Source organism: Rhinoderma darwinii, chromosome 9 (assembly GCF_050947455.1).
Source record: "Rhinoderma darwinii isolate aRhiDar2 chromosome 9, aRhiDar2.hap1, whole genome shotgun sequence".
Taxonomy (NCBI): domain Eukaryota; kingdom Metazoa; phylum Chordata; class Amphibia; order Anura; family Rhinodermatidae; genus Rhinoderma; species Rhinoderma darwinii.
This window is the reverse complement of record NC_134695.1, coordinates 28,224,189-28,247,710: the sequence shown is the minus strand read 5'-3', so window position 1 is coordinate 28,247,710 and position 23,522 is coordinate 28,224,189. Positions and strand designations below refer to the sequence as shown.

At 44.7% G+C, this 23,522-nt stretch overlaps 1 protein-coding gene across 2 annotated transcripts in view; it reads right to left on the bottom strand.

The window, feature by feature from the left end:
* The window catches only part of CCS (copper chaperone for superoxide dismutase), a 38,038-nt gene extending 14,994 nt beyond the window's left edge, over positions 1–23,044 (bottom strand). The window contains exons 1-5 of one of the 2 annotated variants that reach the window (XM_075837429.1): positions 22,712–23,044; positions 9,346–9,418; positions 4,340–4,477; positions 3,580–3,757; positions 2,671–2,731 (exon numbers count right to left, since the gene is read on the bottom strand). In XM_075837429.1, the coding sequence (XP_075693544.1) occupies positions 2,671–2,731; positions 3,580–3,757; positions 4,340–4,477; positions 9,346–9,418; positions 22,712–22,747 (486 nt within the window). In that variant the 5' untranslated portion in view covers positions 22,748–23,044. Of the gene's footprint in view, positions 1–2,670; positions 2,732–3,579; positions 3,758–4,339; positions 4,478–9,345; positions 9,419–22,559; positions 22,677–22,711 lie in introns of those variants that run through there. The other variant, XM_075837431.1, reaches the window with a different exon arrangement.
* Positions 23,045–23,522: the final 478 nt, after the last annotated feature.

Below are 23,522 nucleotides of genomic sequence, written 5' to 3'. Positions count from 1 at the left end.
ACTTGGACTGAATTGTCATCCCGGGAGGTCAGACTGGAGCAAGAAGCTGGGAGTTATCGGTAAGTTAGAACTTTTTTTTTTTAAACACGTTCATGTATATTGTGATCGGAAGTCACTCTCCAGGGTGCTGAAACAGTTTAACTCTTTCAGCACCCTGGACAGTGACCATCTCCTGACGTCGCGTACCGGATATTTTTTTGGCGGGTTCGGCCAAAACGAGTTCGGCCGAACCCGGTGAAGTTCGGTTCGGTTGTCCGGGTTCGCTCTTCTCAAAGACACTCCGTTTGGATGTTTGTAAATAGAAAAGCACGTGGTGCTTTTCTGTTTACATTCATCCTTTTGACAGCTGTTGCGCGAATCACGCAGTTCGCACGGAAGTGCTTCCGTGCGGCATGCGTGGTTTTCACGCACCCATTGACTTCAATGGGTGCGTGATGCGTTGAAAACGCTGAATCAACAGACATGTCGTGACTTTTTTGCAACGGACCAACGCAGCGCAAAACTCACGCACATGTCTGCACGGCCCCATAGACTAATATAAGTCCGTGCAACGCGCGTATTTCCCGTTCGTCTGAATAAAGCCTTAAGCCGTGCCTCTGGCACAGCTTAACAGAAGCCTGTGAAAATTACGATATACTGCAATACATTAGTATTGCAGAATATCGTATCAGCGATCTACCTATCGCTGGTTTAAGTCCCCTAGGTGGACTAATAAATTGTGTAAACAAAAAAAAAAAAGAAAAGTTTAATAAAATTGTTAAAAAAAAAACAAAAAACCAAAAAACCAAAAAAAAAAACAAAGCCCTTTTCCATTTTTCCTCTAAAGCAATGTAAAAAAATAAAAAATAAAACAAAATTGGTATTGTTGCGTCCATAAAAGTCTGAACTATTACAATATAGCGTTAACGCGCATGGTGAACGCAGTAAAAAACAAAAAAAAGAAACCGCCAAAATCGTTGGTTTTTTCACCTTAGCGCGCAAAAAAGTGGAATAAAAAGTGATCAAAAACTAATATGTACCAAAAAATGGTACCAATAAAAACTACAGCTCGTCCTGCAAAAAAAAAATCAGCCCTCACACCGCTCAATCCATGGAAAAATAAAAAAAGTTATGGCTCTCAGAATGTGGTGAAACATTCTTTTCTAACAAAGTTATTTTTTTAAAAGTAATAAACTATAAAAAGAACCTATATAATTTTGGTATCAACGTAATCATATTGAGCCGCAGAATAAAGTTAAGTTGCCATTTTTACCGCACGTTGAAAGACTTAAAAACAGAAACAAAAAAATGATGGTCGGAATTGCAGTTTTTTTCCAATGTCAGCCCGCAAATAATTTTTTCCCAATTTTAACCTATTCAGGACATGTCTTCACGTAATCATCTTCTGATTGTAGCAGTGCTCACTGGTAACCTCAGATCTTCTTTGATTGTTCTGGAGATGATCATTGGCTGAGATTTTGCCATTTTGGCCTATTCTATCTAGTCGAACAGGAGTTCCCCGCTTCCTTCCGCACCTTTCAGGTTACATAGTTTGTACGGTTGAAAAAAAGACACATGTCCATCAAGTTCAACCAAGGAATGGGAGAGGGGAAGTGGGATGGGAAAGGGGAAGTAAAAAATGTCTACACATAGGAGCTAATGGTTGCCAATTCAAGGCATTTGAGAGAATTTTATCTGAGCAGCCTATAATTTGCTGCACTTTTCTATGTTTTTCCTTCTCCAATCAACTTTTTAATCAAAGTACGTTTTATCAGATGTCTGGAACGACCAATTTTCCCCAGTATTTTAAGGAAATGCGCTATAACCAACGCGTACAACATTTGCCACCCTACCTTAAAGAAGGGCCAACATTGACCTGTTTTTCCACAGAATGAAGGACTTCACTAATATACCTCCTCACTGCTATTAGTTTGAACAAGCCCCTTTCAATTAATGATTTAATTCCTGAGAATGTGCGGCATGCGTGTCCTAATTGTCGGCTCTGGTTTTTTCTACTACACTTACAAGTAAATTATTTGCTATGTAGAAATATCACTTCTACCAAAACCATTGATTTATCAGGTTAATTCAAAATATACATACACACATACGCAGTATATAACAATAATGAATATGAATGATAACGTTAAATGGGTTATCCCACCACAACAACTTATCACCTATCCTTAGGATAGGTGAAAAGTGTTTTATCGCTGGGACCACCAAAGATTAAAAGAACTGGAGTTCCCTGAATGAATGGAGCAGCAGTGTGCATGCATGAGCGCAAGTCATTCAGGGGACTCTGGACCCATTCTCTTGATCGGTGGGACCCTCAGCGATCAAAAACTTAGCACCTATCCTGTGGATAAGTTGTTGTGGTGGGATAACTCCTTTAAGGGTTCAGTCACACGTTGCATAGGATATCCTTGGTAGAACCCACAGAAATTCGTATGTTTTAACACTCAGAAATACAAGTGGATTCGATCGGTCATATGCAGAATTCTCATTTGGCTGACCGTTATCGCTCCCGACCCGGCATGCATATTTCAATAGGGAGTAAGAGTCAGTCATGTTTAAATTCCAATGCCCTTTTTTCCTACAATATCAAGCATAAGTTGGGAGGTTTAGATCGCTGGCCGATACTGCCGAAATTAAACAAAAAAATCATAATAAAATAAATCTAGTACTCACACTATCTGCTTGTCCTGGACTGCCATGTGTATTACCTTCAGGATTGTAGTGTCCACCACAACTGTTTCAAAATAGAAACATTTATTCACTTGATCAGATCAATGCTTCAAATTTATCTCTACCAATTCCATATTAGAAGACAAAATTATATTATGGAAATCACACTTTGGACAATGAAAAGTGCGGAGAGGCCTTATTCACAGGAACGCGTCCGTTTTGCGCGCTTAAGAAATGCAGCGTTTGTGAATAAGTCCTACGGCTACATTCAGACGAGCGTGTCCCATTTTTCCTAAGTTTCATGTTCGTGTACGCGTTGGCATCAGCGTGCGGCATGCATTTCTCATGTCTGTGCAGGCATTTTTTTTTTAATGTTGATTTCCCTGCTTTTCTATGTAACTGACGTGTAAAACACAGACAGCACACGGATGTCGCCCTTGTGCTGTCCGTGGTTTTCACGCACCCATAGACTTCAATGGGCAACTAGGTGCGCAACAACGCACCAATATAGGACATGCAGTGAGTTTCACGAAACGGACACTCGCTGCGTGAAAACTCACGCATGTCTGAATAGCCCCATTGAAATTAATGTGTCCATATGCTGTGAGTTATTTCAATGCACAGCACACGGACAAGGGTTACGCTAGTCTGAATGAGCCCTAACACTAAGGCCGAGTACACGTGTCTCGGATTTGTCACAGCTTTTCAATCCAGATTTTAACCTTTTGCGTTGCAAATTGTGAAATCTGCAACGAATCCGCGAAGTGTGAACTCCACCTAAACCCGTACATTCTTATTGAAAGCCCGGTTATATATGGGAATTCAAATTTGATAAATGTGAACAATGCCACCCCTCTGAAATGGTGTTGCATGAATACCGTATAATATCTCATTTCTTATATATTAAATTACCTCTCACATCCCACTGAGAGATCACCAAATTCATGAATATGAATACCATGGAGTCCAGGACTTAGCTCGTCCACAATTCCATCAATAATACAGATGTTCTCTGAAACTTGAAGAAATCGAACAACTCCCTGTACAGATCCTACTCCGGACATCATAGCTACAGCTGTTCCCAGGTTTTCTGGAACGAAAGCATGGATTATATATTTAATGTTAGACTGAATTGAAATGGATGAAAATTTGGAGACACACTGATGCAAAACTGACAGTGGATTCGTTTTAAATGTCCATTTTTTTTCACTGTGGTGTGAATGTAGCCTTAGTAATCTTTCTTTCATATGGCAGTATTTTGCATCAGTATTTGTAAGCCAAAGTCAGGAGTGCATGCAAAAGACGGAAGAGGTGCAAATCTTTCCAGATCTTTACTGTGTAGGTCTTCTGGTTTTGGCTTACAAATACTGAACCACATACTGCCATGTGAAAGTGGCATAAGAGGCTGAATGCTGTGAGAGGGGGAATATGATCAGATTAGAGCAGCTCTAACATCACACCAGGACGTGTCCGCCGCCTTAGCACAGTTATACAGAGAAAATGAACATTTACAGAATATATGCAGATGTTAGAAAAGACCAAAAATGTGCAGGTAACTCACTCCATTTCTGGCTGCAATTTATCGAACACACATCTGAAAGGAGGAATTGGGATTTTCTTTTGTAATAATATATATTAGCAAAATTGGTTAGCAATCAAAACGGTAACATACGTGATCTAACGCTTCCCATTCCTTTCAGTACCGTCCTCCGTCCTGTGCTCTCCAACAGCTTCTGCACTTCCAACGCTGGCAATATCGTCTCCACCACAACAGTTTCAGACGCTAACTTGACATTTACGTTCTGTACACCTGTCCACGGAAGCCGTTGGAGGATAAAATAAATCAGAAATGAAGAGTTGCATGATTTAGTATTTTACTTATCCAAACGAAAGACACTAATGTTCTACATTTCCATGTATATAAATACATCTCCTATTGTACGTGCCATTTTGTCAAATAAACCGGCTCCACACTTGCTACCGATGCAGTAACAGGAAATTCAAATGTGGAGGTGGAAACCAAGTATTCATGACTGCACCTTGTTAATTCCCTAGAACTGGAGTGAAATCCATAAAGGCATTATATGTGAATACTATTAGAAAATGTGCCTAACACCCTTCAGGAAAAAAGCCATAGTGTGTATGTATATGGGCAAGTGTTTAAATCCTCCTTTAATTTTTTGGGCTCAAGTACCTCACTGGTTTTTTTTCGTCTTGGCATTCAGGATTGTGTAACTTTTAAATTTGTGCCTCAACATGGATGAACGATGCTCTGTGTTTTTTTTTGAGAGGCATGTTGTACTTTCAATTCATTGCATTTTAGGTTATGTATAGGTTAGCCTTTCATTTTTATTAATTTTGGGTGTACAAGCAAAAAGAAACCCATTTTTTTTTTTACAAAAATGTATATTTTAAGTACAGGTTGCTTCGCACATGTGGATATTAAACATGTGAAAGTATGTTTTATGTATTTTATTAAATATATATATTTATTTTTTAAAAAATCTAGTTTTTATATAGGAAAAAAAACAAAAAAAAACTGTCCTATGGGGAATTTAGCATCTAAAACCGTAACATATGTGATCTAACGCTTCCCGTTCCCTTTAATAGGAAGGTTAAAAATGGAAGCCACAATGCAAATGTGAACATAGCCTAATAGATACAGTATCTAACAGGCTACCATTGAGACTGGTTAAATAGGGGTCGTCTCTTGAATACAACCTCTTTTGCAAATCAAGCTGATCAGCAGACAGAAGCAAGTTTGGCTTTAGAGACTGCGGCCATCAGAAATTTCCTGTGCAGTAAAAAAAATGTAGTATGACATGCAGGGCCGGCCTTAGGCTACAGGGTGCCCTGTACAGAATTGCCCTTTGGTGCCCCCCACTCCATTTATCATTGATATGTATTGTCGGCATTTGGTGCTTTTGTTTGTGCATTTGTCAAGCCGAAAAACGTGTCAAAACTGCTTGGTTTAAGGGTTCCATTGACATCAATGGTATAGTGTGCCGTTAGTGCATACGACACGTTTTGTTTAAAAATTTGTCGCGTGAAAAAAGTCGTGTCAGGTAAATTTTTTGGCCGAAAATGCACCAAAATTGCATCTAATTTCTCTAGTCAATGGGAGTTCTAATTGAGCGGTAAAAACGCGATGTATACGCGTCAAAAGTGACCTGTAGTTTAAATACACTAGTGTTTTCAAGGGTATGTGCACGCACAAAATAAAAAGTCTCAAAATACAGAGCTGTTTTCAAGGGAAAACAGCTGATTTTCAGCCGTTTTTTATTCAAAGTTGCGTTTTTCACAGCCATTTTTGGAGCTGTTTTTCTATAGAGTCTATGAAAAACGGCCCCAAAAACGGCTGAAGAAGTGACATGCACTTTTTCGTGGCCGTATTTTTCCCCGGCCATTTTTTAAAACGGCCACGTAAAAAACGCCCTGTCAGAACAGAATGCAGTTTTCCCGATCGTCAGATGTTTGGAGGCGTTCTGCTTAAGATTTTTCCGCCGTTTATAGCACAGTGTGAACAAGGCCTATGTTTTGGTAAGGCTGTTTTCACATTACGTCCTGCCTGTCCATTTATCATATGCGGCGGAAAAGCTCCTGGCGCATACATTATATTGACACAAAAAAAAACACACAGTATAATTTTTTTTAACTGGACGCCACTGCATAAAATAGCGCAGTCCCACCCGAACTGAGGCTTTTTTAACCTCCATCAGGTGTATGAGAATGTTTACCATACATTCTGGGAGCTTTCCCGGTGCAAACATTACACGGATGGGCAGGATGTAATGTGAAATTACCTTTAGGCTGAGTTCACACGGGGCTGATACGATGCGTAAAAGAATGCAGCGTATCCGCCCTGTGCGCCGCAGGGAATTTGGGGCGAAAAACCCCACCAAACTGTGAGGCAGTTTCTCGCCTGAAATGTCTGTGCGAAAAACTGCAGCACTTAGCCAGCCTGCAGCAGCGGTCACATGGGATGAAGCGTAATTTTTTGCGGAATTGACCTCCCCATTGCATACAATGGGGAAAACCCGCAACAAATAAGGTGCGTTTACACAAATACAATTGACATGTTGCGGTATAAAACTCTGCACCCCAGGTCAGTTTTTTACTCTCAGTATTTACGCAGCGTGTGGAGGAGATTTGTTTGATCTCATCCACTTTGCTGTTACTGTATTTGTTGCGGATTTTCTGCAACGAATTCCGTTGCTGAAAATCCGCAGTATTTATGCAATGTGTGAACTGGCCCTTACTCTTTTTACTCAAAGGCTATCTTTTGTATAACAGGACAAAAATATTAAAACTGCTGTCCACGTGGGCAATGTTGGTACTTTTTATTACTTCTTATTTAACTCACTGTAAAGGCCATAAAAAAAAAAGTAAATACCCAAAATCGCTGTTTTTTGTGCACATTAAACTCAAAAAAATGTAATAAAAAATTAATAAAAAGTTGCATGTACCAAAATATTGTACCAATAAAAGCTACAGCTCATCCTGCAAAAAATAAGCCCTCACATTGATTAGACAAAAAAGAGGTCTCAGAATGTGGCAAAACATATTTTTTTTTTAACAAATAGTTTTCTTTGTAAAAATAGTAAAATATATGAAAAACCTATAGAAATTTGGCATCACCGTAATCATATTTGGCCGCAGAATAAAGTTAAGTTGTCGGTTTTACCGCACGATGAAAGCCGTAAAATCGAAACCCAAAGACCTATGGAGAAATCATTTTTTTTTCTAATTTCAGTCCACAAATAATTTTTTTCAGTTTCCCAGTACATTATATGGTACTTTAAATGCTACCAATAGAAACTACAACTCATGCCGCAAAAAATAACCACCATCCTATGGACGGAAAAATAAAAAAAAAAGTTATGGTTCTAGGAAGGCGGGTAGTGAAAAACGTAAATGAAAAAGCAAATAATGTCTCAGTCCTGAAAAAGTTAAAATAAGAAAGCAGCCCATACTTACCTCTCTCTTCCCAGACGTTCCTGCGTTGGGGGCTCCCGTCACCTCTGTTCTCGGTTGGTATACAGAGCGGCTGCAGTGGTGACATCACGTCGACAGTACATCACACCTGCAGCTGCTCTGTATACAAACAGTGAACAGAGGTGACGGGAGCCCCCAGTACAGGAACGTCTGGGAGGAAAGGGAAGTATAAGTTAATCTTCATGGTATGTTCACACGCAGTAGCAAAATACGTCTGAAATTACGGAGCTGTTTTCAGGCAAAAACAGCTCCTGAATTTCAGACGTTTTTTGCAAGTACTCGCGTTTTTCGTGGCGTCTTTTTTACGGACATTATTTGAGCGGTGTTTCAATGGAGTCAATGAAAAACGGCTCCAAAAACTTCCCAAGAAGTGACATGCATTTCTTGGACGTGGGCGTATTTTTACGCAACATCTTTTGACAGCGACGCGTAAAATGACAGCTCGTCTGAACAGGATTGCAGATGTAATGGAGCCGTCTTTTCAGACGTAATTCGAGGCGTAAAACGCCCGAATTACGTCTGAAAATAGGCCGTGTGAACATACCCTTATTTTAACTTCTCCTCTACTGCTTCAGCAGAATTTCTTTTTAACCCCTTTAACGTAATGTGCACAGGGTCTAAAACGGCAACAAATTGCAAATGTGCACTGTGCAGCAACTGAACAATGTGCCCATCTGCCATTTATTAACATTCGTTCAGTGCCACCTTGATGCCCATTTGCCACTTATTTCCCCTTTAGTGTCCTTATGTTCAGTGCCCCCTTGATGCATATTTGGCATTTACTGCCCCTTTAGCACCCTCTGTCACAGAAGAACAATAAATAGGCAATAAATGGCAAATGGGCATCGAAGTGGCACTGAACAGGACACTAAAGGGTCAATAAGTGGCAAATTGGCACTGAATCCTCTGCCCATTTGCCATTTTTAGACCCTCATCAGTGCCCCCATACAACCAAAGCCCCACAGTCTGACTGACCTGCTGGGCTTCTTAGTGCACTGCGTCCGCTGATGCTGCTGGAACGGAGCCCTGGGGAAATAGCCAGAGCAGGACCGCATGGTAAGATAGTCTCCTCCCTGTCTTGCGTCCTGAGTGATGTCATCACGCCTGATCATCACTCAAGACGTAAGAGGGGGGAGAGGGTGAACGGGGGGGTGGGGGCGGTAGTCGCGGCAGCCAGTAGTGAGGTTAGTGAGTGACACCTGACCCGCTGGCGCCATGAGCAGTAGCCGCAGAGCGGGAGAAATTCACCCGCTGGCGCCCCCCTTGCAGCATGCGGCCATGATGACATGTCGGTCATTCCAATGTATATTAGCGGCTCCCTGCTGTGGCTCATAGAGGGGAATCCCCTCTATTATGTGCAAATGTCCTAATAGAGGATATGGAAAAGGGTGGTCTTCGTGACATGACAACGCCTTTAAACATAACATAAGTAAAACCAAATAAATATATAATTATTATATTGAAAAAGATAACATGCACAAGTAATGCAGCGTCGTTGGCTTTCCTTTGACGAAAAGTAAAGGTATATGTAAAAAGCCAGTTTGACAGAGTGCATATGCAACATTCTACAGGCCCATCATGCACGGCGGTGGATCCTGTGCTGGAGCATGGAAAATCAACTATTATTTTCTTGGCCCCTCAGTGTTTATTTCCCATATGAACACCACTTATTTTGAATGTTACCTTTTACACCCTGTAAGGACCTCTCTACTGCATGGACACATTTTTCACAGGTCATCTGAACTGCAAACTCCAGCTACAAAGAGGAAGAAAAAAAAAAGATTAATATGAGAAACAGTTTTTTAGTAAAAAGACAACTGCTCTTTTATCAATGTTTAAAGAAATCAACAGTATATAAATATCTGAGCAATTTCATTATAGATTTTATTAAGGGAGCATTTATTTTCTATGAACCACAGTTAGGCCCAGTTCACAAAGTTTTTACGCTGACTTGGACACGGAAACTGGGTCGGAATCAGAAGCAAAAAATGGCCGAATCCGCCTTCTATTGATTTCAATGAGAGGCGGAGGAGTTTTTCATTCTGTGGTAGTTTTTAGTCGCTCACGGTATTGAAATCAAAGGGAGGCAGAGAAAGCGCTGTTCGCGGCGTTTTTTGCTGCGGCGCTCAATGGTGGCAAGAATTTGCAGGCAGGTCAAAATCTGCAGGCATTTTGAGGCAGATTTTTCTGTCTGCAAATATAACTCAGTGTGAACAGGGCCTTAGTGTGTCATGTTGCCATTAGTTGCTTCCTTTTACTATGGGGCCTAAGCAATATGCAACTGTAAGAGGTTCTTATGCAGGTCAGTGCCAATAAAAGGTGTTGTCCCATTAGGAAATCCTCTGTCCTTATGCCCTATTATCGCATACGGACATCATAGTATGAGGATGGGGGGTACCCAGATCAGGACCACCATCTAAGAGCTAAAGAGCAGTTCCTGCCCTGGCAGAGTCATTGCAACCATGTAGCACATGGTCACCCAATTTAGTTGAATGAATGCCATGTAACATTACATTTCACCTGAAAAGGAAATCTGTGACCAGATGTGTACACCTTTGTAAGCAATTTTTTTATTATTAAATGTATGTATTCTGTGTTTTTAAGCCACTTTTAAAATCTATTTTATTTAAAAAAATGTTTTTACTTTTTAAGACACAGCTTCTATGAATCCTGTATACACAGAAGCTGTGTCATTCTGTCAAAGCCGATTCATAATTTAGATGTGAACATTATTAGGTGGATCCTGTGTATCAGAAACAGGCAGGACCAGCTTTCAGCCAATCCGTCAGTACAGCTGAACTGACCGATTCGGCTTTGACAAAACGATGCAGCTTCTATGTATACAGGATACAAAGAAGCTGTACCTAAAAAGATCAAACATTTCTATTTATAAAATTGATTTTAAAAGTTGCTTAAAAACAATAATATATGTTTAATTAAAGGGGTTGTCCAGTCCCTAAAAATGTATGGCCTATCCTCAAGATAGACCATCAAAAGCTGATGGGTCGGGGTCAGACTCCTGGGACCCCTGCCGATCAGCTGTTTTGAAGGAGGTGCGCCGCTCATACGAGCGCTACTTCCCCTTAATTTTTACTTGCTCAATGTGAAGCGTCAACGACACAAATGTGGCGGCGATTCACATGTATTGCAGCCTTCTCCTAATCACTTCAATGGGAGATGGCTGCAATACCCGTGAATCGTCGCTACATCCGTGTCGGCGATTCACAGTGAGCAAGTGGAAATGAAGGGGAAGCAGCGCTGAGTGGCTGAAGATGCAAGTCGTCTTATCCAAATGTCTTAAGTCAGTCAGGCAGGAGCGGCACGCTGAGCCAGTAAGCCGCTGCCCCCATTATGTGTCTGACTGACGTATACAGCGCCGCTGGGTGGCTTCAGTATGAAAGTTAAAAGAAGCATTAAAGTAGAATTCCACAAACACACACTCTCCACTCAGAAATCAGCACTCTCTGATAACTAATCCACATTTTTCATGGCATTTTACCTAGAGTGCGGCTTTTTTTTGCATTTCTATACTCCTCCCTTTATATTGCTGAGTCACGCTGCTGGGAATTGCTCCCGATTACTAATAATACAGTGCAGCATACACCTTAGGCGTTGCGCATCTCGGACGTGAAAAACGGCAGTTTTTCACTTCCAAGGTGCATCCGTGCTCAGCGCTGCGGGGCGCGATATCACGCATCCCCCATGGATTAGAGTCTATGGAGGGATGCGTGAAGCGTGAAAAAATAGGACATGTCCTATTTTCTCACGGACCCTTCATACGGTCTTTTGAAACAACGGCCGTGTGAACGGCCACATTGAATTACAAAGGTCCGTGGGACGGCCATTGTTTAACACGCTAGTGTAAATAAGGCCTTAGTGTTCGCTGCAGTCTAGGCAATCCTCATTGAGCTAAAAAAAAACAAAAAACAGCCTTTACTACAATGCATCACTGTAGGTAAAACGCATCCAGACAGGAGAGAGATTTGAGCTGAAGAGGTATTTAGCACAATCGTATCCACTTCCCTGAGAAGTATTTGGTATGCGCTACACAGATCAGCGGCAACAGGTTGTAGTGTGAGACAGAGACGTGGTCAGGAAAGTGTAATGACGGGGGTGGGGAGACAGACAAGTGAGCCCTAATCTACCCACCACTCAGTCCCTGCCTACTTGCAACGACCCGCCCTAGGCGACGGGGTACAACTGGGCGACGGTCCCTACGCTCAATAAGTGCCTTGACAGACAAACAGACAAGGGTACACAGAGCTAGAGGGAGAAAGGGGCAGTTGCCCACGGCAAAACCGTGAGCAACAAGAGAAGTGAACAAGCCGAGTCAAAGCAGGAGAGTACGAGGTACCAAACGCAGAGCAGGAGAGTAGTCAGCAAGCCGGGTCAATATGAAGCAAGGACAATGGTACAAGAAGCTGCAGCAGGGCCAGGAAACCAAACGAGAAGAATCACAAGCAAAGGAGGAACAGGAAAGGCAGGTATAAATAGACAGAGGGCGGGAGCTAGCTCCGTCTGGCCAGGCTGTGATAGGTTCTCCCACTCCTAAGCCTACCACCCTGAGTGGTGGAAGATGGAGTCAGTCTCACAGACATAGAAGCAGGTGCAGACTGACTATCTATGGGCGTTAACCCCGAAGCTGTGCCTGGCAGATCCTTTACAGTACCCCCCCTTTTATGAGGGGCCACCTGACCCTTTCTAAGTGGACCTGGTTTACTGGGGAAACGAAGGTGAAACCTCCTGACCAATATCCCAGCGTGAACATCCCGAGCGGGTACCCAAGTCCTCTCCTCAGGCCCGTATCCTCTCCAATGGACCAGGTACTGGAGGGAGCCTTGGACCATCCTGCTGTCCACAATCTTGGCCACCTCGAATTCTGCCCCCTCAGGGGTGAGAACAGGGACCGGAGGTTTCCTCGAGGGAGCCAAGGACGGGGGAGCAGCGTTTAAGGAGGGAGGCATGAAACACGTCGTGTACTCGAAAAGATGGGAGCAACTCCAGTCGGAAGGAGACAGGATTGAGGACTTCAATTACCTTGTACGGCCCTATAAACCGGGGAGCAAACTTCTTGGACGGGACCTTAAGGCGCACATTTTTAGACGATAGCCACAGCAGATCCCCGACCATAAACAAGGGGTTAGCAGAACGTTTTCTATCTGCCTGAGTTTTTTGTATGCCCTGGGACGCCTCTAGGTTCTTCTGACCCTGAGCCCAGACTGTGCACAGTTCTCGATGAACGACCTCTACCTCGGGATTGTTGGAACTACCAGGTGAAACGGAAGAGAACCGTGGATTAAACCCAAAATTACAGAAAAAGGGGGAGACCCCTGACGAGTTACTGACCCGGTTATTAAGGGAAAATTCGGCGAGGGGAATGAATGAGACCGAATCATATTGACAGTCAGAGATAAAACACCTTAAATATTGTTCTAGAGACTGATTAGTCCTCTCGGTTTGGCAATTAGTTTCAGGATGGAAGGCAGAGGAGAAGGACAGATCAATCTCCAACTTTTTACAGAAGGCTCTCCAAAACAATGAAACAAATTGTACCCTTCTATCAGAAACAATATTGACAGGGAACCCATGGAGACGCAGGATGTGTTTGACAAACAAGGTAGCTAACGTCTTAGCATTGGGTCGTTTTTTGAGGGGCACAAAGTGGCACATCTTACTGAAGCGGTCTACTACAACCCACACCACCGACTTGCCTTGAGATGGAGGCAAATCGGTGATAAAATCCATGGAGATATGGGTCCAAGGTCTCTGGGGAATGGGCAAAGAACATAGTAAGCCCGCTGGTCGGGACCTGGGAGTCTTGGACCTAGCACAAACTTCACAAGCGGCGACGTAGGCCTTAACGTCTTTAGGCAACCCAGGCCACCAATAGTTTCTGGCAATGAGGTGCTTGGTACCCAGGATGCCTGGATGGCCAGATAGTGCGGAGTCATGATTTTCCCTAAGTACCCTTAGCCGGAATTGCAGGGGAACAAATAGCTTGTTCTCAGGAAGGCTCCCGGGAGCTGAACCTTGATCAGCCGCAATTTCAGAGACTAAATCAGAATCAATAGCGGAAATGATTATACCTGGAGGCAAAATACAAGCAGGAACTTCCACCGAAGGAGGGCTGGCGATGAAGCTACGTGACAGTGCATCAGCCTTAACATTTTTAGACCCAGCCCTATAGGTAACCAAAAAGTTGATTCTGGTAAAAAAAAACGAGCTTGTCTCGGGTTTAGCCTCCGGGCAGATTCTAGGAAAACCAGATTCTTGTGGTCGGTAAGGACCGTTACCTGGTGCCTAGCCCCCTCCAGGAAGTGGCGCCACTCTTCAAATGCCCATTTAATGGCTAAGAGTTCGCGGTTGCCAATATCATAGTTACTCTCAGTGGGTGAAAACTTCCTGGAGAAGTAGGCACAGGGACGGAGATGGGTGAGGGACCTGGTACAAGACAGCCCCCACTCCCACCTCGGACGCGTCAACCTCCACGATAAATGGCTCCATTTGGTTGGCCTGAACCAGCACCGGGGCCGAGATAAAGCAGTTCTTAAGGACCTCAAAAGCCTGGACAGCCTCAGGAGGCCAGTGGAGGAGATCAGCACCTTTGCGAGTGAGATCCGTAAGAGGCTTAGCGATGACCGAGAAGTTAGCAATAAACCTCCTGTAATAATTAGCGAACCCCAGGAAGCACTGTAACGCCTTCAGGGAGGCAGGTTGGACCCATTCCGCCACAGCCTGGACCTTGGCGGGGTCCATGCGGAATTCATGAGGAGTGAGGATTTGGCCCAAAAATGGTATCTCCTGCACCCCAAACACACATTTTTCGGTCTTAGCAAACATTTTGTTTTCTCGAAGGACCTGGAGCACCTTCCTGACATGCTCAATGTGGGAGGACCAGTCCTTGGAAAACACAAGTATGTCATAAAGGTACACTACAAGAAATAACCCCAGGTAGTCTCTTAAAATCTCATTTATGAAATTCTGGAAGACCGCGGGAGCATTACACAACCCAAAGGGCATGACGAGGTATTTGAAATGACCTTCGGGCGTGTTAAACGCAGTCTTCCACTCATCCCCCTCTTTGATGCGGATAAGGTTATACGCCCCCCGTAGATCAAACTTAGAGAACCATTGGGCCCCCTGAACCTGATTAAAGAGATCAGGAATCAGAGGAAGGGGATACTGGTTCCTTACAGTGACCTTATTCAAGCTTCGGTAGTCAATGCATGGCCTAAGACCACCATCCTTCTTCCCTACGAAGAAGAAGCCAGCACCTACCGGAGAAGTAGAGGGGCGAATGTAACCCTTGGCCAGGCATTCCTGGATATACTCTCTCATGGCTTCAGGTTCGGGACAAGAGAGATTAAATATCCTACCCTTAGGGAGCTTAGCTCCTGGTACCAAATTGATTGCGCAATTATATTCTCTATGAGGAGGTAACACTTCGGAGGCCTCCTTAGAGAAAACATCGGCGAAGTCCTGAACAAACTCAGGTAGCGTGTTCACCACCTCAGGGGGAGAAATAGAATTAACAGAAAAACATGACGTCAAGCATTCATTACCCCACTTGGTAAGGTCCCCAGAATTCCAGTCAAACGTGGGATTATGCAACTGCAACCAGGGAAGGCCTAAAACCAAATCGGACGATAATCCCTGCATTAACAGTACAGAGCACTGCTCCAAATGCATGGAGCCAACAAGGAGTTCAAAAACAGGGGTATGCTGTGTAAAATAACCATTAGCAAGAGGAGTGGAGTCGATACCCACTACCGGGACAGGTTTAGGCAAATCAATCAAAGGCATAGCTAGAGACATAGCAAATTCCACAGACATGATATTAGCAGAAGACCCTGAATCCACGAAGGCACTGCCGGTAGCAGACCTACCACCAAAAGAGACCTGAAAGGGAAGCAAGATTTTATTACGTTTCATATTTACGGGAAATACCTGTGCGCCCAAGTGACCTCCCCGATGATCACTTAGGCGCGGAAGTTCTCCGGCTGCATTCTTACGCTTAGGACAGTTGTTCACTTGATGCTTGTCATCCCCACAGTAGAAGCAGAGACCATTCTTCCTGCGGAAATCTCTACGTTGTTGGGGGGACACTGAGGCCCCGAGTTGCATAGGTACCTCCGAGTCTTCCGGGGAGGAACGAAGCAACGGAACCTCGGGAGGCATCATGGGGGAGTCAGAGGAGAAAACATCAAGACGTTCAAGTCGTCGTTCCCTGAGACGTCGGTCAAGTCATACCGCTAAAGCCATAACCTGGTCTAGGGAGTCAGAAGAGGGATAGCTAACTAGCAGGTCTTTCAGGGCATTCGACAGACCCAACCTAAACTGGCACCTTAAGGCAGGGTCATTCCACCGAGAAGCTACGCACCACTTCCTAAAGTCAGAGCAATACTCCTCAACAGGTCTCTTACCCTGACGTAAGGTCACCAGCTGACTCTCGGCAAAAGCAGTCTTGTCAGTCTCGTCATAGATGAGTCCGAGAGCAGAAAAGAAAAGATCAACGGAGGAAAGTTCAGGGGCGTCAGGAGCCAAGGAGAAGGCCCATTCTTGGGGCCCTTCCTGGAGCCGGGACATAATTATACCCACCCGCTGGCTCTCAGAACCTGAGGAGTGGGGCTTTAAACGAAAATAGAGCCTACAACTCTCCCGAAAGGAGAGAAAAGTCTTCCGGTCCCCTGAGAACCGGTCGGGCAACTTGAGGTGGGGTTCAAGAGGTGAGGGGGACTACCATGGTAGCATCAGGCTGGTTGACCCTCTGAGCCAGGGCCTGGACCTGTAGGGAAAGACCCTGCATTTGCTGAGCCAGGGTCTCAAGGGGGTACATAGTGGTGTCAGGGACCAGGGTAGACTAGGTATTGGCTTGTGATTATGTAATGACGGGGGTGGGGAGACAGACAAGTGAGCCCTAATCTACCCACCACTCAGTCCCTGCCTACTTGCAACGACCCGCCCTAGGGGGGCGGGGTACAACTGGGCGACGGTCCCTACGCGCAATAAGTGCACGACAGACAAACAGACAAGGGTACACAGAGCTAGGGGGAGAAAGGGGCAGTTGCCCACGGCAAAACCGTGAGCAACAAGAGAAGTGAACAAGCCGAGTCAAACCAAGAGTGTACGAGGTACCAAACGCAGAGCAGGAGAGTAGTCAGCAAGCCGGGGTCAATATGAAGCAAGGACAATGGTACAAGAAGCTGCAGCAGGGCCAGGAAACCAAACGAGAAGAATCACAAGCAAAGGAGGAACAGGAAAGGCAGGTATAAATAGACAGAGGGCGGGAGCTAGCTCCGTCTGGCCAGGCTGTGATAGGTTCTCCCACTCCTAAGCCTGCCACCCTGAGTGTTGGAAGATGGAGTCAGTCTCATAGACATAGAAGCAGGTGCAGACTGATTATCTATGGGCGTTAACCCCGAAGCTGTGCCTGGCAGATCCTTTACAGAAAGACTCCAAGTTCATTACACATATAAGCAACAACAGTTTGTAGCAAGGCAGCAAGGAACTAGACTAGAGGCAGGTAGCCCGATAATCAGACAAGGAGGAAGTACAAGGTCCAGGTCCCCGGCACACCACCGTGCTTATGGGCACTGCCAGTGCTGACAGCCGTGGACAGCCACTCGCATTTGTGGGCCATGCTCCCATATAAAGTAAGGGAGCACGGTCCGTAAAAAGCAAAAAATAGTACATGTCCTATCTTTTGGGGAGCCTTTCTACAGCACAGACACCTTCCCGTAAATATATGGAAAGGTGTCCGTGGGCAATAGAAGTGAATGGGTCCGTAATTACAGACCATAATTACAGATGTATTCCATGGTTGTGTGCATGGGGCCTTATATAGGAAGCCGGGTGAGACCAATTAGGTAATCAAGGAAGGAATCTCAAGGGGCAAGAATCTCAAACTCAGCCGGGTAAATGGGTCGCACATAGAAAAAAATGTGACGGCCAACATTAGGGTATGTTTTTCGGGCGTTTTTCAGGCCGTAAACGCCCCCAAAAAAATGGGAAGCAGAACGCCTCCAAACATCTGCCCATTGATTTCAATGGGAAAACTGCGTTCTGTTTTTGACGGAGTGTTTTTCGCTGCATTTTTTTCCATAGACTATTGAAAAAAGCTCCAAAAACAGCCGTAGGAAAAAATCAGTGAAAATCGCGAGTGGCACACAAAAAAAAAGTCTGAAAATCAGGAGATGTTTTCTCTTGAAAACAGCTCCGTATTTTGAGACGTTTTTGACTCTGCGTGTGAACATACCCTTACTTTCAAATTTGATACAATACAAAATTATTGTTAATCAATTAGTTATTCGAGCTACTATAACACTATATTACTATAACAACACATTACTATAATAATACCGCTAGGTTTAAACTTAACGGAAATTCACGAGTTTACTCCACATGCTCATTTTAACCATCCAGTTTTCCAGTTTTAGTATCGCTAAATGCAGTCTGGCTGCGCAGTTGGCAGCCTTTGACAGACACAATAATATCAAGATTGGGCAGCCCCTTTTTAGATAGTGTCACAGTGCCCTCTGTAGACAATGCCACACACCCACCCATAGATAATGCCACAGTGCCCTCTGTAGATAATGACACACACACACACTATAGATAGTGCCACACGCTTCCCTGTAGATCGCTCTATTGGGGCCCCCACTAAGAGTGGAACCCCCAGCCAGAGCGTTGCCGACGCTTAGGCCGGGGATTCATCTGCTAGAGCAGCCCGACATCACAGTCCATAGACAGTGACATCTGGGCATCCTCCTGAACCGGAATGTGATGTCAGGGACAATCCCAGAGCAGAGCACTAGTATAGGCTCTGCTGCAGAACTCTGGGGAAGCCCATGACATCACTGTCCATATATGGACAGTGATGTCAAGGGCGTCCTCAGAGCAGGAGTCCCGGAGCACCATGAAGGAGCGCCAGCGCACTCCTCCTTCGGCCTGCTCTCTCCTCTCCCGAGGGAGCTACGGTGCCCAGCAGGCCGCAGATGACAACCTCAGGGGCCGCATGCGGCCTGCAGCTTTGAGACCCCTGACCTAGCTAATAGATTTAGAAGTGGAGATGTCCAGTAACACCATCAGCTCAATGAGAAGAGCTAGTGGCCGGGACACGAGTTCGGGTTCAAATCCTGAAACCTGCGCATTATTACATGTAACTTCGGCTTCGTCCACATCTGCATTTAGGCTACATTCACACGACAGTGAAAAACTGATGTTTTTTTTTAAACGGCCGTCACACGTCAGTTTTCAGACCAGTGAAGCTCTATGGGTGTATTCACACAGATGTTTTTTTAACGGCCTGTGAACACTGGCTGTCAAAAAAATAGGACATGTCCCATTTTTGGCCGTTTTCACGGCCAGATGGCTCTTAGAACTCAATGGATCAGTCTATAACGGCCATTTTTCAGGAATCAATCCTTGTAAACAGCCAGTAAAAACGGATCCTGGCCGAGGACTCCCCGGACAAAGCGATAATTTGAGTGCTGAGCCCTGGTCATTACTGTCCATAAATGGAAAGTGAAGAAGTCAGGGCTTTCAACAATCGAGTCCCCGGACAGAGTATCACAAGATCTCTGGCTGGGGATGTCTTGGGAAAGCCCTTGACGTCACTGTGATGTCAGGGGCTCCCTCTAACCCCGCTGTAAATAACATCCCCATGTAGAGAACACCAACCCCCCCCCCCTCTAGATAGCAACCCTTCCCTGTAGATGGCGCCACTGTAGGAGCGGAATCCCCGGCAGCCAGACCCCGCTCTGGTCGGGGATTTCGTTCCTAGAGGGGGCCCCTGACGTGTCTGTCCATATATAGTGGCGTCAGGGGCTACCTCTAAGTGCGTAATCCAGGGATCGGGGATCCCGCTCCTGGAGATGCCCTCTGCGTCACTATCCATATATGGACAGTTCATCCAAACAGTAGAGATATGGGCAGCACAGCAGAACAAAACAGGAAGGACAAACGGGTGCCAGCCTCCATGTTTCCAACTAATAGATGCCACAAAATACAGGCAAAGACAAGAGAAAGAGGCAACACCCCAAAGTAGAAGATTTAAAAAAATTGATTTATTCTGCCATATGTGCAAAAAAATGGTGCAACGTTTCAGCTGCTCAATGCAGTCTTTGTCAAGCTGCTCGAATGTGGTGCAATTTTTCGGACGGAATGTACTGCGGGTTCCAGGTCGGACGCGCTGAATGATTTTCATGCGGCTTATCCGACCTATGGGAACCCGGCCTTAGTGTTTTCGTTGCTCTGCTCCGTCATAGGAGCAGAACATCGAAAGCACCGGATCCGTTGTATGACGGCCAACATCGGCGCCCCACGGAACCCACTGACTTTAATGAGTTCCATCGGGTTTCTGCCATGGTGTTTTGTTTTACCAGATAAAACAGCGCAACATGCTGACGAAGCATCCAATGCAGATGCGAACGAAGCCCAAATAACCTGTGCATACGTGTAACCAGTAACTCCTAAATTATGACATGTAACTTGTGAACTATGATGTGTAAACCAGCAGTGGCGTAGCTATAGGGGTTGCAACTACGACCGGTCCCCTAAGCCTGCAGGGCCCCCCCCCCGTTGCCACACAGCACTGGTCTCGCTTCCAACAGGATCTGCGTCCGCAGGACGCACATTCAGTTGGGTTCAATGCTGGAGCCTTGCTCCAGCAATCACTGTGCCGCGAGCGGCTCGGCGCAGGCAGGCGCAATGTAGTGATGTCATCGCGCCTGTCTGCGCCGAGTCACTCACAGCACAGTGCAGAGCAGGAGAAGGATCTCCTCCACCCGTTGTGGGAACGGGGATAGGTAAGTAGTTATTTTATTTTACTATTAGGTACATACATATGGGGGAATTATACTGGGTATGTGACAGCAAAGGGGGGCATTATAATGTATGGCGGGCATTATACTGTATGGGACAGCTAAGGGGGCATTATAATGTATGGCAGGCATTATACTGTATGGGACAGCTAAGGGGGGCATTATACTGTATGGGGGCATTATACTGTATGGGACAGCTATGGGGGGGTATTATACTGTATGTGGCAATCTACTGTGTGGCAGCTATGGGTGGCAATCTACTGTGGGGGCAGCTATGGGGGGCATTAGACTGTGGGGGCAGCTATGGGGACATAGTGTGGGGGGCAGCTATGGTGGCATTATACTGTGGGGGCATTCATGGAGTGTCGGGCAAGGCAGCTGGGCAAAGGCGTGCACAGAGGTCTGGTGGTGTTAGGGAGGGGTAAGGGGGGGGGGACCAAGCTGAATTCTTGCACCAGGGCCCATGAGCAATTAGCTACACCCCTGTAAACCAGTAACCCGTGCACTATGTGCAACATGTAACCCACACATTAGGACATGTAACCAGTGTCCCGTGCACTATGACGAGTAGCGAAGTAACCCATATGCCTATTTACGTCGGGAAAGGGGTTTTAAAAATGGCGGCCTCTCAGAAACCAAGCAGGCACCATAGCCGCCGTGTTGCACAGCAGGAGCACAGCAGCAATGCTTGCAAACAGAAGAATTTCTGAACGCAAGAATTTAACCCCTCAGATGCCAGCGTCAGATGTGACCACAGAATCTGAGGGGTTTTTACTGACCCTTTTATTTTGGGGCCAGTTTTTAAAAATATTTAAATAAAATATAAACATTCAACTCCCTCCATTTCCCTAGATCACATATAAAAATAAACAACCATATTTAGGTATGCCCGGGTCTGAAAATGCCTGAACTATAAAAATATTTTTCCAATACAGTGAACGCTGTAGCAGGAAAAAAAAAAAAAGGTAAAAACTGCCAAATTGCATTTTTTTTTTGCCACTTCAACCCCACCCGCCAAAAAATCGGAATAAATAGTGATCAAAATGCCCAACATAACCCAAAATGGTTTTAATAAAACCGACATCTTTCTACGTACAAAAAGACGCTTTACACAGCTCTGTACATACATTATATATACAGACACTCTGCACACACACATTATATATATATATGTTAGAGGTCATGATATGGCTATGCAAAAATAACTTTTGTTTCTTTCAAACGTTTACATTTTTTTTTAAAGAGTTAAAACATAACAAAAACTATATAAATTTGGTATCACCGTGATCGTACTGACCCACAGAATAAAGGTAACGTGTAATTTTCACCGTACAGTGACCACCGTAAAAACGAAATGCTTAAGAAAGTGTAGGAACTGTTGTTTTTTTCCAACTCCACCCCATTCTGATTTTTACTCCAGCTTCCCAATACATCACACACAATATTAAATAATACAATTTGCCCGGTAAAAATTAAGCCCTCATATGATTGTGTTAACAAAAAGTTATGACTTTTTTAAAGCAGGGAAGAAAAAAAAAAAAAAAAAAGCATAAAAAAAAGAGAATTAGTCCTGAAAAGGCACTTACACTATGACGTGTAACCAGTAACCCGTGGACTATGACGTGTAACCAGTGTCCCGTGGACTATGACGTGTAACCAGTAACCCGTGGACTATGACGTGTAACCAGTAGCCCGTGGACTATGACGTGTAACCAGTAGCCCGTGGACTATGACGTGTAACCAGTGTCCCGTGGACTATGACGTGTAACCAGTAGCCCGTGGACTATGACGTGTAACCAGTAGCCCGTGGACTATGACGTGTAACCAGTAGCCCGTGGACTATGACGTGTAACCAGTAGCCCGTGGACTATGACGTGTAACCAGTAGCCCGTGGACTATGACGTGTAACCAGTAGCCCGTGGTCTATGACGTGTAACCAGTAGCCCGTGGACTATGACGTGTAACCAGTAGCCCGTGGACTATGACGTGTAACCAGTAGCCCGTGGACTATGACGTGTAACCAGTAGCCCGTGGACTATGACGTGTAACCAGTAGCCCGTGGACTATGACATGTACCTGTGCACCTGACCTGGCGCTTCTGAGGGATAAGCATCACATGTCACGAGTTCATGACTGACACCATGAGTTTTCGCTCCTAGCATTGAATACGCCTCTTCATGGTGACAAGGTGTCTCTTCATTCACGGTGTATGCAGTATGTAATAATACCTTGCACATGTCCTCGGGGTTTTCCTGTGTATCCATGGCGCTTCTAAAATTATCCGTCAATCTTTGACCTGAGGTTCGTCATCCACCGGAACCTCCCACATACAGTCGGGCAGAGAATGAAGCGTCTCCTAGTTTCCTCACGGTGAGGGCGCACTGTTTATCTGCGATATGTTATTACAATCCGCCGCCAGTGTTGAGGAGGAGCGGCGTGCACTGTGTGGGTATAGCTGACAGTTACAGACGAACTATCAGACGGTAGTCGGCGCGCTGCTACCGCTTGCTGAAAGTTCTGGTCTCCATAAAAATGGCCGAAAGTGTGAAGATACTAAATTAGTTATAATTACAAAATAAAACTGATGCATAGTCGGTGAATGGGTAGGCTAGGATATCCTAAACTATCTATGATACTGTATTCGGTATCATACACCTTTGTTTATACTGGCTGTCGGTTTTTGGACACCTCAGCACTTTCCCTTGATATTTAAAATAGGATATCCCAATCCATGCATCATTTTTATTTTGTAATTATATACTAATATTATGTATTTTTCACTGGTTTGCTGTGTTTTGTATTCATGGGAGCTGGCAAGTTCTTTACGTTTTCTTGTATGCAATTTTTTTTTAGAATGATTTTTACTTTACACGTATCTTGGTATTATGGCCATGCTGATATCTTTGTATCAATGTAATCGTGGGTGTTATATATATATATTTTTAATTTTTATCCCAAGATCTCTGCCCATTACTGTAGACATTCTGATTTTATCTCTTGCGATCGCCCAGCCTGGTGCAATAGTGTTCCTTCCTTTGC